The sequence below is a fragment of the Macaca nemestrina genome, chromosome 17 (assembly GCF_043159975.1).
Source record: "Macaca nemestrina isolate mMacNem1 chromosome 17, mMacNem.hap1, whole genome shotgun sequence".
NCBI lineage: Eukaryota > Metazoa > Chordata > Mammalia > Primates > Cercopithecidae > Macaca > Macaca nemestrina.
The window spans coordinates 7,048,100-7,063,215 of NC_092141.1; the positions used below are offsets into that span (position 1 = coordinate 7,048,100).

The following is a 15,116-nucleotide window of genomic DNA, read 5'->3' on the forward strand; positions in this document are numbered from 1 at the left end:
AGGGATGGAACATTATAGCCAGAAAGATCAATAGAGGCACGGAAAGAAAGGAACATGGATAATGGGTGAGATTAAAGTGTAGGGCATGAGTTGGGGTGAAAAGAAGAGGTGGGAGGAGATGAGTAGAAGCCATGTTACTTAGTGGGGAGAAGAATCAAGTTATTTTCTGACTATGTGAGGCTTCCAATGCCTATAAAGACCCATTTGCACATGTCAGGAGGGCAACTGGATATGTGAGTCTGGAGTTCCTAGAAGAGGTGTAGGTTACAGATACAGATTTTAGAGTCATTAGAAAACGAAAGTATTTAAAGTCATTGTACTGGATCAAGTTCTCTAGGGTTTGTAGAGACACTAGAGAATTTGATCCAGATCTAACTCTAGGGTGATCCAACATTTACAAATTGAGAGGAGGGAGCAGAGTGAGAAAAGAAAATGAGAGAAGGAACCTCATTGAGGTAGGAAGAAAACCAAAAAGTACAATGCATGGCATCCAGGAGAAGAAAGTGTTTCAAGAGGGACGCGTGATTATCTGTCTCAAATGCTGCTGAGAGATCAAGAAAGTTACAGAGAAGTGACATTTGGGTTTCTCAATATGGAAGTCGTTGGTTAATAAATGGACATGCGCTATCTCAGGAAAGTGGAAGAAGCCTGATTCATGGGGGGAGAGCAGCAAATGTGAGGTAAGTAAGCAAAGACAACACTGGGTGAAGATTTGCTGTGAAAGGGAAAGCAAGAAACAAGGTGATGGCAAGACAAGGATGTGGGGGTCAAGCACAGGTTTTCTTTAGGGTATCCAATATTGCACATGTTTGTATGACAGAGAGAAGGAATATCATTATAGGAGGGTGAAGGTCTGGGTGAAGGCAAAAAGGGATGGGCTTATCTGTGGGTACCTGCCAGGATATGAGACTGTGGAAATAAGTAAGCTAAAACTTTCACCATGGGAAGCTCTGAGAAGACACTTTCCCATCTCTATATTCCCAAATGTTACCCTGACCCCATCCAATTTAATGAGAAGGCTGTTTCATAAAGACCCATCCTCTCCCTTCTTTTCTGTCACTTCAACATCCTCTTCCCTCATGGATGCTGGGACCTCTCTTATTTGACCGTGTCCCATTTCTTTCTTCCATAATCAGCTCCTGATCCCCCACTTCCGCTACACCATGGCGATCAACACCCTGGCCCGTAGTCGTCTTGTCTCTGAAGGGGGAATTTTTGACCTGGTACGGAAATGGATGAGTGAAGGGGAGGTGGGTTCAATATTGGAAGAATCCTAGGGGTTGTTTCCCTTTCCCACTCCTCCCCCAAGCTCTCCTTCCTCCATGGAAGGCCTCTCCCAAACCTGCCTCATGCCTGAATAGCTTCCTGCTTAAAAGGGCTAGAGTAGGACCACAGGCCTAGAGTCTCCTGATGCTCGTCTTCCTCCCTCCGCAACTTGGCATGGCTATGGGTTATCCTCAGGTGGTGAGCACTGGTAGTGGGGGCCACGTGGACATTCTTCAGAGAGCCACAGCTTGTTTGACCTATCGTTCCCTCTGTCCTCCTGATGACCTGGCTGACCGTGGACTCCTGGGTGTGAAATCTTCTCTTTATGGCCAAGATGCCATCAGGCTGTGGGGAATCATCAGCCGGTAGGTGAAGGTGGCAGAGAGAGGCAGTGAATGGAGGGGCGGGGGACTGTAGGTCCAGAAGGTCCTGCATCGGCCCCTGAGACTGAGTATCTTCTTCCCTGGGGAGCAGGTACGTGGAGGGGATGGTTGGGCTTTTCTACAAGAGCGACCAAGCCGTGAAGGATGATCTAGAGCTGCAGGCCTGGTGCAGAGAGATGACTGAGACTGGACTGCAGATGGCCCAAGACCGGGGGTGAGACAGGGATCCCTCCCTACTGACCCCTGTCAACACCCACTCCTCTGCAAACAATCTGCTTCTTCTCACATCATGAGACACCCCGCCTGCCCGAGGAACCTGAGAATTCTCCAGGGTGTGTCCAGAAATGCTAACGAGCACTCCTGATCTCCCCAGCCCTCTTCCCACACAGTGTTCTCTCTCCTCATGCACTGAGAGCTTCCTTTGGAACCAGTTACAAATCTTCTCTTAGGCATTTTCCCTCACTCTTCCCTCCCCTCTCGCCATAGCGCATTAACCTTGGAGCACACACAAGGGTGGGAGTCCTAGGGTGTGCAGGCCAGGACCACAGAAAAATAACTTTTCTGTATCTCCACATAGCTCTCCCTGCCTGAGATCTGTTTCGTGTTCTGGTTTCAAGGTCTCCGATTCTCCTCATTTCACCAGGTTCCCCATCTCCTTAGAGTCCCGGGCTCAGCTCTGCCACTTTGTCACCATGTGCATCTTCACATGCACGGGTCAGCATGCTTCTAACCACCTGGGTCAGGTAACCTATGTGATCATCCCCCAAGGGCTCCTGGGATGGAGAAGTGGGGGATCAAATGCCCAAGTCATCAGCCTAGGTTTCTGTGGGCTCCCCTCCCTGCAGCTGGACTGGTACTCCTGGATCCCTAATGGCCCATGCACCATGCGGAAGCCCCCACCCATCTCCAAGGATGTGACAGAGAAGGACATAGTGGACTCACTGCCCAATCTCCACCAGGCACATATGCAAAAGACCGTCACAGACTTCCTTGGCAGACGTCAGCCTGTCATGGTGAGAAGCAAATGCCCGGGTCCTGGGAAGGAGGTAGCTCAAAGGAGGGGAAGTATTCTGGGTTGAGAGCCCCAAGGGGCTGAGCCACCTTGTTTTCCACCTCTCAGGTGGCCCTGGGGCAGCATGAGGAGAAATATTTCTCTGGCCCTGAGCCCCAAGCTGTGCTGAGACAATTCCGGGAGGAGCTGGCTGCCATGGACAAGGAGATTGAGGTCCGGAATGCAGTCCTGGACCTGCCCTATGAATACCTTCGACCCAGCATGGTAGAGAACAGCGTGACCATCTGAGAGGGCTTGCCCGCCTCTGCTCCAAAGCTCCACCATCCCTGAGTGCCTTTTAGTATTCCGTCCTCTTCACATCCTCTGGTGAACAAATTGTCCCCAAAGCTTTGTGGTCAGGGTACCCAGAGCTGCCCACCACACAACTATGGGGAATACACGGTGATGGTCCCCACTGCATTTGGAAGCGGCATCCCCCAAAGCTGCCCCACCTTAAATGTCCATCCAGTCCTGCACTTCCTCACCCCTGATCCCTGGCACACCTCCTCATTGCCAAAGGACCTGGCTTAGATACAAGTAAAAATATACGATTAAATAACAAAACTGATTATGGTGGTGGAAGGTGGGAGGGGAGACCTTGCTCTGTTTCCTGCCCCTTTACTCAGATTCCAAAGGAAGAAAGAAAATTTTTCCAGCAATCTGCTTTTTTCCAAGGGTATGTTGGAACCTCTCTGTCAGGCCTCTGAGCCCAAGCCAAGCCATCGCATCCCCTGTGACTTGCACATATATATTTGCCCAGATGGCCTGAAGTAACTAAAGAATCACAAAAGAAATGAAAATGCCCTGCCTTAACTGATGACTTTACCTTGTGAAATTCCTTTTTCTGGCTCATCCTGGCTCAGAAAGCTCCCCCACTGAGCACCGTGTGACCCCCACTCCTGCCCACCAGAGAACAACCCCCCCCCTTTGACTATAATTTTCCTTTACCTACCCAAATTCTATAAAACGGCCCCACCCTTATCTCCCTTTACTCTCTTTTTGGACTCAGCCCGCCTGCACCCAGGTGATTAAAAAGCTTTATTGCTCACACAAAGCCTGTTTGGTGGTCTCTTCACACGGACACGCATGACACTCTCTAAGTTAAATGACAAATGTTCTGGATGACCGAGCCCACTGGGGCTCAGAAACCTGGCTCTTGACAAGGGTTTTTGGCTTGAGGCCTCTGCGAATCCCCAACAAGCTGTCCCTTAGGTTACCTGCAGCAACGCCTCCGGTGCGACTCCCAGCACAGCCCTCCTGGCACGGTCCCTCCCCGGCTGCATCCCAGTCTTCCTCTCAGTCCTGTCCCAGGACTCTTGATAAACCCTCTTCTCATCAAGCTCTATCCTACCATCCTTAAAACATACCATGGATCCCAGAGTCCTAGATATTGGAGATAAACGGATAAAGAAGGAACTAGTAGGCCAGGCTCTATGTTAGAAATTTTAAATATATCATATCAATTTATCGCACCAGGCGCAGTGGCTCATGCCTGTAATCCCAGCACTTTGGGAGACCCAGGCAGGTAGATCATCTGAGGTCGGGAGTTCGAGACCAGCCTGACCGACATGGCGAAACCCCTTCTCTACTAAAAATACAAAATTAGCCGGGCATGGTGGCGGGTGCCTGTAATCCCAAATCCCAGTTACTTGGGAGGCTGAGGCAGGAGAATCACTTGAACCCGGGAGGCGGAGGTTACAGTGAGCCGAGATCGCGCCACTGCACTCCAGCCTAGACAATAAAGAGTGAAACTCGGTCTCAAAAAAAAAAAAAAAAAATTTATCCTCACAACTTCTCTGTGAGGTTGGTATCACTATCACCATCTTATAACAGGAAAATGAAGGTTGGCGAGGTAAGGGCAGAAGTGACCTGGCACCAAAATGCAGCAGAATCAGATTCCATTCGCTAGAAGGAAGCAAAGCCCAGGATTGTGGTCATAGCAATAACAGTTAAAAGACTGATTATAAAATCTAGAGGCCAATGAAAGCTTTGGATGGATCTGATGTAATGGGGGGAAAAAAGGAGAAAGATTCTTTGAGTCTTTTAAAGAATCTTACACATTCAAATTACTTATATGCCATATATTTTAAAAAGGAACATAGACAATATGGTAGAACATAGTTAATATGGTAGAAATAGACATAGACATGTGTGAGCCATCCAAATTCACCTACTGATGCCCTCAACCTTCTAATGTCCCGTCCTGTTCTATGTATTGCTTCCATCCATCATATGGCTCTTTTCAGTAGATGACAAAAGAATTTTAAGATAGCCACAGACCATAGACTCACAGAATCTTTGACTTGGTTGCTAGAAGTTTTTGTGGTTGCATGGAATGGTAGCAAGGAGACTCAGAAGAGAGGGAGGGGATGAGGAAGAGGCAGAGGTCACGCTGAGATTTTCAGTTTCGGCATGATTGGCGAGAAATACAAAGATTCAGAAGGAAGGTTGTTTTAAGTTTGATGTAATAGCGGGGTCCTTCTGGGAAGAAATTAAACAGGTAATTGGAGAGGCTGAACTGAAAAAAGAAAGGAGGTGAGTTCTACAGTTTGGATGATATTATGAACAAGGGAAAAAGAAGAGTCAGGGGCCAAGGACACCTTGAGATATACTCAAGAGTTAGGGATATAAAAGAGAACATGAGGCCAGGCACAGTGGCTCATGCCTGTAATCCCAGCACTTTGGGAAGCCAAGGTAGGTGGATCACCTGAGGTCAGGAGTTCAAGACCAGCCTGACCAACAAGGTGAAACCCATCTCTACCAAAAATTAGCTGGGCAGGGTGGCATGAGCCTCTAGTCCAAGCTACTCAGGAGGCTGAGAGGAGAATTGCTTGAACCTAGGAGTCAGAGGTTGCAGTGAGCTGAGATCGCACCACTGCACTCCAGCCTGGGTGATGGAGCGAAACTTGTCTCAAAAAAAAAAAAAAAAAAACATGAAGCCAGGAAGTGAGAATGAATGATCCTAGTTTGAAAAGTAAGAGGAGGAGCTGGATGACGCAGGTCACAGAAGCCAAGAAAAAAGAGAAGTTCAAGGCTAGAGGGGACAGGAAATTAGGTCTTCCCACACCCCCTGTCATCACTCCCTATGACTGAGTTAACTCTTTTTTTTTTTTTTTTTTTTGAGATGGAGTTTCACTCCTGTTGTCCAGGCTGGAGTGCAGTGGCGTGATCTCAGCTTACCGCAACCTCTGCCTCCCAGGTTCAAGCGATTCTCCTGCCTTAGCCTCCCGAGTAGCCAGGATTACAGACATATGCCACCACCCACAGCTAATTTTTGTGTTTTTAGTAGGGATGAGGTTTCATCATATTGGTCAGGCTGTTCTCAAACTCCTGACCTCAGGCGATCCACCTGTCTCAAAGCCTCCCACAGTGCTGGGATTACGAGTGTGAGCCACCACGCCCAGCAGCTCTCCCATTTTCTAGGTGTGTCACCTCCCATTTTCCTCCCCAGTCTGCTCCCCATCCTCCCATGTTTCCTCAGCAAGTGTCCTCATGTCTTCTGCACAGCACAGTCATATCCTCAGTCCAGCTTGCAGATTCTCCCACCTCATCTCTCAAGAGTGTCTGATATAACGACTCTTTTACTGAGGTCATCTGTTCAGGCACCTGTGCCTATGAGAGGCTTACTGTGATCTCTGAATCTTTGTTTGTGGTAATCCTACCTGGACTGCTCACCTCTAGATTTCTTATGAGATCACCTCTCATTTCTACAACAGGCGCAAATTGCCTTAAAGCTCAGTGTCCTGGCTTTGATCGATCCTTCGCTCCCTAGTCTGCCTGCACTCATGAAGGGTCACGCTATTAAAAAACTCCACGTGGTGCCATGTATGTTGTATTCCATGTGGAAGGTGCCCTCTGGAGTCTGCCAGAGACAATGAATAAACATTAGCTGTCAGAGACAATGAATAATCTTGGAAGTGTTGAAAGAAAATACCGGCCAGACTAAAGACTTTCTACAAATCAGTGAGAAGAAATAGGCAGCTCAATTAAAAAATGGACAAAAGGCCGAGCACGGTGGCTCACGCCTATAATCCCAGCACTTTGGGAGGCCGAAGCAGGCAGATCATGAGGTCAGGAGATCAATATAGCAACTGTATGTAAAAAATGATATTGAAAGTATCCTGAGTTCTGGAGTTGCACCGATTCTATTAGGCTGAGAACCCCAGTTTCAAGTTCATCTCTTCATTTTTCTCTCATCCCATTTCACAGCAGCTTAACAGCAGGTCCTTTGTGTTCGTTTCTGGCCCATAGAGGGATCTTTATTCAAAATCATGGGGTTGTCTCTAAATTTCTGCTAAGCTAATGAATGGTGTTAGTATGTTCTCTTCTCTCCAGGGCAGAGGCAGAGATTTTTTTTTTTTTTTTTTTTGATTAGCCAAAAGCAACATTACACAATAAATCACGTATCATTTTAAAAGAAGAGTTAACTATTATAACGAAAAGATAAAATGCCATGGCGTTCAGGCAATGGTGGATTAAAAGTGCTTCGCACCTATCAGTTCTGTAAAACCTAGCTTAAGTCTGTTGGTCTAACTTTTTAACTAGACTTACCTTCCTTTAGAAAATATTTGATGTGCAGAGAGCTAGATTGAGGGTCTAGCAGTCACAGATCACCTTAATCCAATCAGGAACTAAGATTATTTGATGCTGGGTTTTAATCACTTTAAGGCCTGAATTTCCACCCCACCTGTACCACTAGGGTGCAGCTCTTTGAGGTCCTAACCCAAAGTGGGTGAGAAAGAGAGAGATACAGGGATGGCCGAGAGTCCTTCAAAGACATCATCGCCACAGATTAAAGAGAAATCTTAAATGTAGAGAAAAATCTCATTACTTTCACATGGGCATCAATAATACAGATAGCATTCTCAAATGAAACATTAGCTGCCAGAGACAATGAATAATCTTGTAAGTACTGAAAGAAAATACCGGCCAGACTAAAGACTTTCTACAAATCAATAAGAAGAAATAGGCAGCTCAATTTAAAAATGGACAAAAGGCTGGGCACGGTGGCTCACGCCTATAATCCCAGCACTTTGGGAGGCCGAGGCAGGCAGATCATGAGGTCAGGAGATCGAGACCATCCTGGCCAACATGGTGAAACCCCGTCTCTACTAAAAATAATAATACAAAAATCAGCCAGGGGTGGTGGCACACGCCTGTAGTCCCAGCTGCTCGGGAGGCTGAGGCAGGAGAATCACTTGAACCCGGGAGGTAGAGGTTGCAGTGAGCTGAGATCGCGCCACTGGACTCCAGCCTGGTGACACAGCAAGACTCCATCTCAAAAAAGAAAAGGAAAAATGGACTAAAGACTTGAACATGGCCGGGCGCGGTGGCTCACGCCTGTAATCCCTGCACTTTGGGAGGCCGAGGCGGGTGGATCACGAGGTCAGGAGATCGAGACCATCCTGGCTAACACGGTGAAACCCCGTCTCTACTAAAATACAAAAAATTAGCCGGGCGTGGTGGCGGGCGCCTGTAGTCCCAGCTACTCGGGAGGCTGAGGCAGGAGAATGGCGTGAACCTGGGAGGCGGAGCTTGCAGTGAGCCGAGATGGTGCCACTGCACTCCAGCCTGGGCGACAGAGTGAAGACTCCGCCTCAAAAAAAAAAAAAAAAAAAAAAAAAGACTTGAACATACTTTTCTCATGGGGACATCCAAATCTCAGCAAATATGTGGAAAGGATTATATTTGATGATTCTATTTTGTCAGTTTAATATCACATCAACTTTTAAAGTATCTGGAGGAGTTGCCCCCATTTTGGTTAAGTCCGATGGCCGCATGGCTCAATTCATTGGTTGCATCTCTAGCTTTGGTTACTGCTCTGGAGAATTGCCTGATTCCATACTGCATGAAGTTTTAAGAGATTTGAATAGCCAGAGAAATCTCCAAACCTAACAAAAGGGTCCTATATTATATAAATCTTACAGAAATCCCCAAGGCCTCTCATCACATCTCCAGATCTTCATCTGTGTCTCTCTTATACGTGACCAAAGAGGCTGTCCTTGACTAACTCTGGGTCACTGGGATGCCCGTTTTCCCCCTCCCACCTTATTATTTGGATACTTTACCAGAATGGGTAGGAAGTCTGCTGGTCAGATATAGATCATAGTCATCACAGTCAACAGCAGTCTATGTGGATTCTTGGTAGCATTTGACACAGCCACTTTCACTTTGCTTAAATACTTTTATCTCTTACTCTCTCTGACACCACAGTCTCCTGGTTGTCCACTTTCCTCAATGGCTCTCTGCCATGCCAGTACCCATTCCAGGGAGTCCCTGGTTTCCAGTCGTCCTGATTTTCACTCACAAGCTACCATTCAAATTTAAACAAATAGGCCGGAAACTCCGTCTCTAGGCTTTTGGGAAGGGCCCATAGGGCAATGACTGGGTTTCTCAATTGATTAGAAGGTACATTGTTAAGGTAACAGCTGTGGTAACAAATCAGCCCAAATGAATAATGGTTCAAAGATAATAGACATTCTCTTTCTTCTCACTCCTGACAAATTTAAAACAATGGTTCCTGATTGGTGTGTAGTTCTCCTTCACTAATTTAGGGACTCAGGCTCCATCATGTGGCTCTGCATATTTAACATGTGGCCACCATGCTTGAGAACATCGAGGTAGCAAAATAAGAGAACATAAAAGATGACATGTATGTTGTTTTTACGGGACACACACACAGCAATCAGAATCCCTGGCAGGAAACAGTTGGCATAATCAAAGTCAGTGTTTGTAAATCTCTTATATTTTCTCTACCATAAAAATTCCTATTGCTATTTGATGCATTGATATTATTGTTATATTTTTATTGTGAATTATTCCCTCTAGTCTTCAAAAGGCTTGGCATGGAGGCTTACGCCTGTGCTCCCAGCACTTTGGAGGCCGAGGCGGGCAGATCACAAGGTCAAGAGATCGAGACCATCCTGGCCAACATGGTGAAACCCCGCCTCTACTAAAAATAAGAATACAAAAATTAGCTGGGCATGGTGGCCCGTGCCTGTAGTCCCAGCTACTCGGGAGGCTGAGCAGGATAATCACTTTGAACCCGAGAGGCAGAGGTTGCAGTGAGCCGAGATCGTGCCACTGCACTCCAGTCTGGGCAACAGAGTGAGATTCCATCTAAAAAAAAAAGAAGAAGAAGAAAAAAAAAAGTATCCTTGCTTTCTGCTCTGAATTCTATAATTTTTTTTTTTTTTTTTTTTTTTTTTTGAGATGGAGTCTTGCTCTGTCACCAGACTGGAGTGCAGTGGCGTGATCTCGGCTCACTGCAACCTCCGCCTCCCAGGTTCAAGTAATTCTCCTGCCTCAGCCTCCCGAGTAGCTAGGTCTATAGGCACACATGACCACGCCCAGCTAATTTTTGTTTTTAGTAGAGACAGGTTTTCACCATGTTGGCCAGGATGGTCTCGATCTCTTGACCTCGTGATCTGCCTGCTTTGGCCTCCCAAATTGCTGGGATTACAGGTATGAGCCATGGTGCCCGGCCTATAATATCTAATTTTAAGATTATGAATGCTTTTGTTTTCATTTGTCTGTTACACATTTACCCATCCTTTTATTTTCAACTTCCAGAATCAGTTTATTTTAAATGTACCTTTTGTGTAGAGAGTTGGGTTTTTCTTTGTAATCTAATATAAAAGTATTTTTCTTGTAATACATGCTATGTTCATTTACATCATTTACATCTATTGATATATTTTTTAGTTTTTCATGTGATTTTTTTAGATTTATAAATTATAATATTTTACTCTGTGGTTTCTTATTGCAGTTAGACTGTTCAAGCAGGTTTATGATTTTGATCTAGCAATAATCTTTATAATTTATTTGGTACAAAGACCTTAATCTCATTTAAAATACCTATTTCTTAGTATGAGCAATGATGAAATTGGCTTGTAGATATTTCCTCCCTCTCATCACCAAATTTTTGTTGATATCTTTTTAAAATTTATTCTTAAATGTATGTATACTTCCACTACTTGAATTGTCATCATTAAACAGGCAATAGTTGTGTATTAGAGTTCTCCAGAGAGACCCAATAGGATAGAGAGATATACACATACACATACACATACATATACATATACGAGGGGGTTTATTATGGGAATTGGCTTATGTGATTATGGAGGCTGAGAAGTCCCACAACAGGCCATTGGTGAACTAGAGACCCTAGGATGCTGGTAGTATGGCTCAATCCAAGTCTGAAGGCCTCAGGACCAGGGAAGCTGATTGTGTAATTCTTGGTCTGAGGCCACGGTCCTGAGAACCTGCGAAGCTGCTGGTGTAAGTCCTGGAATCCAGGCTGGGAGACCTGGAGTTCTGGTGTCTAAGGGAGCAGATGAGTGTATCCCAGCTCTAGGACACATGTCTGCCCTTGTCTTGGTTTATCATAAGTATTTTTAACTCATATGGAACTGTTTGGATACATGTTTTATTTGCTCCCTAGGAATATATTTCTGGTGAGCTTTTTGTTGTTTTTTGTTTGGTTGGTTGGTTTTTTGAGACACAGTTTCACTCTGTTGCCCAGGCTGCAGTACAGTGGTGCGATCTGGGCTCACTGCAACCTCCACCTCCTGGGTTCAGGCGATTCTTGTGCCTCAGCCTCCCAAGTAGCTGGGATTACAGGCACATGCTACCACACCCAGCTAATTTTTGTATTTTTAGTAGAGACAGGGTCTCTCCTTGTTGACCAGGATGGCCTCGATCTCCTGACCTCGTGATCCGCCCATCTTGGCCTCCCAAAGTGCTAGGATTACAGGCATGAGCCACCGCGCCCGGCGGAGATTTCTTTTTATGTAGGTGATTTTTGTGTTCTCACATGTGTCTTCTGAATGGAGGCAGGTAGAGAGAAACAAGAACCACTAACTAGTTAGGAATTTAACTTGCCGACACATAATTGATACAGCCTTAACTACTATAAAACACCTGTTGACTATATGGTCAGGTCTATAACTTTCTAGGGTAGGCACAGACCAATCATATATGAAATAATAAACATAATAATGTATTTCTTAAAAGGTCTTTTACATTTACTTTCATTTCAACCATTTCTAAAGATTTTTATTTCTTTGTGGAGATCTAAGTTATTGTCTGGTGTCATAATGTTTTTCCCTGAGGAACTTATTTTAGCAGTAGTTGTAGTACAACTTTGTTGGTAATGAAGTTTCTTAGTTATTGTTTGTCGGAAAAAGTTTTAATTTACTCTGAATTTTTTTTTCCTTTATTTTTTGAAACAGGGTCTTGCTTTGTCATCCAGGCTGGAGTGCAGTGGTGCAATCGTGGCTCACTGTCCCAGATGAGAAGTTTGAAATGGATCTCATGGGGCTAAAAATCAAGGTGTCAGCAGACCTTTATTGCTGCTGAAGTCTCTGGGGGAGAATTTGTTCCTTGCCTTTTCTCCCTTCTAGAGTCCACCTGCATTTCTTGGCCCATGGCCACATCTCCCTGACTTCTGCTTCTGTCTTCATATCTCCTTTTCTGACTCTCCTGCTTCCTTCTTTTCCTTAAAATGATCCTTATATTATTGGATTCACTCGGATAACATAGCCTCATCTCCCCATGGCAAGGTTGTTAATCATACGTGCAAAGTCCCTTCAACATGTAAGAAAACATATTCATAAATGCTGGAAACATTCATAAATGTTGGGGATTAGGACATGGACATTTTCTACCTACCGCAGTATCCATCAACTCTGAAAGTGTCCCTGTGCCCTTTTAGAGCCCCTTCCTATAGTTCCTTCCTCCCTACATTCTACACCCATGTCCCTGGGCAACCACTATCTACTTTTTGTCACTATAAATGAGTTTGCATTTCCTCAAATTTTATATAAATTGAATTATAAAATATGCAGGGTTTTTATTTGGTTTTCACTCAGCAAAATGATTTTGAGATTTATCTTTGTTGTGGCCTGTGTCCACAGTTTGCTATTCTTTTCTGTTGAGTAGTGTTCCACTACATGTATATACTGCAACTTAAGAAAAATCTGCCACTTGCTGATGGACATTTGAGTTCTTTACAGTTTTTGACTCTTGTAATAGTCGAATATTGACATATATAAAGTATAATACAGCTGCTATGGACATTTGTGAACAAGTCTTTGTATTGGCATATGATTTTCTTTCTCTTGGGTAAATATCTATAAGGGAAATATTTCACTTGGGGATGACTGGTTCACACAGTATATGTATGCTTAACTTTCGTAGAAACTGCCAAACTGTTTCCCAAAGTGTCTGTATCTGTTTACGTTCCTACTAGAGTTCCAGTTACTCCACATCCTCACCAACAGTTGGTTTTATGGTTAGTATTTTTAATTTTTAGCCTTTTAATAGTTATACAGGCCGGGCGCAGTGGCTCATGCCTGTAATCCCAGCACTTTGGGAGGCCGAGGTGAGTGGATCACAAGGTCAGGGGTTTGAGACCAGCTTGTCCAAATGGTGAAACCCCGTCTCTACTAAAAATACAAAAATTAGCCAGGCATTATAGCACACACCTATAACGCCTATAACCCCAGCTACTCACTGATTGCTCCTGTATCTGGTGCATATATATTTAAGGTAGGCATTCTTGTTGAATTAAATCCTTTGACATTATGTAATGCCCTTCTTTGTCTTTTTTAATCTTTGTTGGTTTAAAGTCTGTTCTGTCTGAAATTGGCATTGCCTATAACCCCAGCTACTCAGGAGGCTGAGGCAGGAGAATCACTCGAACCTGGGAGGCAGAGGTTGCAGTGAGCAAAGATCACACCACTGCACTCCAGTCTGGGCAACAGAGCGAGACTCCCATCTCAAAAAAAAAAAAAAAAAAAAAAATGGTATACAATGATATTGCATTATGGTTTTAATTTGCATTTGCTTAATGTCTGATGATGAATAGCTTTTCATATGCTTATTAGTCATCCAGATATCTCCTTTCATGAAATGTTTGTTCAAATATTTTCCCCAGTTTTTTTGTTTGTTTTGTTTTGCTTTTTTAGTCAGGGTCTTGCTCTGTCACCAGGGCTAGAGTCCAATGGAGTGATTTTCTATCTAATTGCAGACTCCAACTCCTAGTCTCAGGTGATCCTCTCACCTCAGCCTCCTGAGTAGGTGAGATTAGAGGTGTGTACCACCATATCTGGCTAATTAAAACAAATTTTTTTTTGGAGATTCAGGGTCTCGCTACATTGCCCAGGCTGGACTCAAACTCCTGGGTGCAAGTGATCCTTCCACCTCATCTGCCTCCCAAAATGCTGGGATTACAGACATAAGCCACTACACCTGGCCTAATTTTGCCTAGTTTTAATTACATCATTTGTGTTCTTATTGAGCTTTGAAAATTCTTTATATATTCTGGATACAATTAATTTATCAGATATGATTGCAAATATTTTCTTCCAGTCTGTAGCTTGTCTTTTCATTAACAGTGTGTTTCAAAAAGCTTTAATTTTGTGAAGTCCAATGCTTCCATGTTTTTTCTTTTTATGAGTCATGCTTTGGTGTCATATCTAACAACTCTTTGCCTAACTGATTGCTCCTGTATCTGGTGCATATATATTTAAGGTAGGCATTCTTGTTGAATTAAATCCTTTACCATTATGTAATGCCCTTCTTTGTCTTTTTTAATCTTTGTTGCTTTAAAGTCTGTTTTGTCTGAAATTAGGATTGCAACCCCTGCTTTTTTCTGTTTTCCATTTGCTTGGTCGATTTTTTCTTCCTCTGTTTTGAGCCTGTGGGTGTCATTTCATGTGGGCTGGGTCCCTTGAAGACAGCATACCATTGGTTCTTGCTCCTTTATCCAGCTAGCCACCCTGTGCCTTTTAATTGGGGCATTTAACACGTTTATATTCAAGGTTAGTATTGATATGTGTGGATGTGATTCTGTCCTTATGTTGTTAGCTGGTTATTATGCAGGCTTATTTGTGTGATTGCTTTATAGTGTCACTGGTCTGTGTACTTACATGTGTTTTTGCAGTTGTTAGTAATGATTCATTTTTAGTGCTTCTGTGAGGAACTCTTGTAAGTCAGTTCTGGCGGTAATGAATTCCCTCAGCATTTGCTTATTTGAAAATGATCTTATTTCTACTTTGCTTATGTAGCTTGGATTGGCCAGATAAGAAATTCTTGATTGGAATTTCTTTTCTTTAACTATGTCGAATATAGGTCCCCAATCTCTTCTGGATTGCAGGGTTTCTGCTGAGAGGCCAGCTGTTAGTCCAGTGGGCTTCCCTTTGTAGATGACCTGTCCTTTTTTTTTTTTTTTTGCAAGTAAAGGCCTGAAAATTTATTTTAATTGATGAAAACAAAAAACCCACAGATCCAAGAAGGTCAGTGGATCCTAAACAGAAAAAAATATTTTTAAAAAAAGCACAAGAGGGTATATCATAATCAAATTTTCTGAACACATATGATAAGGAGACATTTTAAAATGCGGTCAAGGCAGG

The 15,116-nt window shown here is 44.0% G+C and overlaps 1 protein-coding gene and 1 long non-coding RNA gene across 18 annotated transcripts in view; one reads left to right on the forward strand and one right to left on the reverse strand.

The window, feature by feature from the left end:
• The window catches only part of LOC105473037 (polyunsaturated fatty acid (12S)/(13S)-lipoxygenase, epidermal-type-like), an 85,184-nt gene extending 81,874 nt beyond the window's left edge, over positions 1-3,310 (forward strand). For 15 of the 17 annotated variants that reach the window (XM_071082249.1, XM_071082252.1, XM_071082247.1 and 12 more), the window contains 6 exons: positions 1,137-1,223; positions 1,462-1,631; positions 1,741-1,863; positions 2,227-2,392; positions 2,495-2,662; positions 2,770-3,310. In XM_071082249.1, coding sequence (XP_070938350.1) covers positions 1,137-1,223; positions 1,462-1,631; positions 1,741-1,863; positions 2,227-2,392; positions 2,495-2,662; positions 2,770-2,949 — 894 coding nt within the window. In that variant the 3' untranslated portion in view covers positions 2,950-3,310. The remainder of the gene's footprint in view (positions 1-1,136; positions 1,224-1,461; positions 1,632-1,740; positions 1,864-2,226; positions 2,393-2,494; positions 2,663-2,769) is intronic. The other 2 variants (XM_011726593.2, XM_071082241.1) reach the window with 2 other exon arrangements.
• The window catches only part of LOC139359433 (uncharacterized), a 79,967-nt gene that overhangs the window by 2,502 nt on the left and 62,349 nt on the right, over positions 1-15,116 (reverse strand). The gene's annotated exons all lie outside the window — the stretch shown is intronic.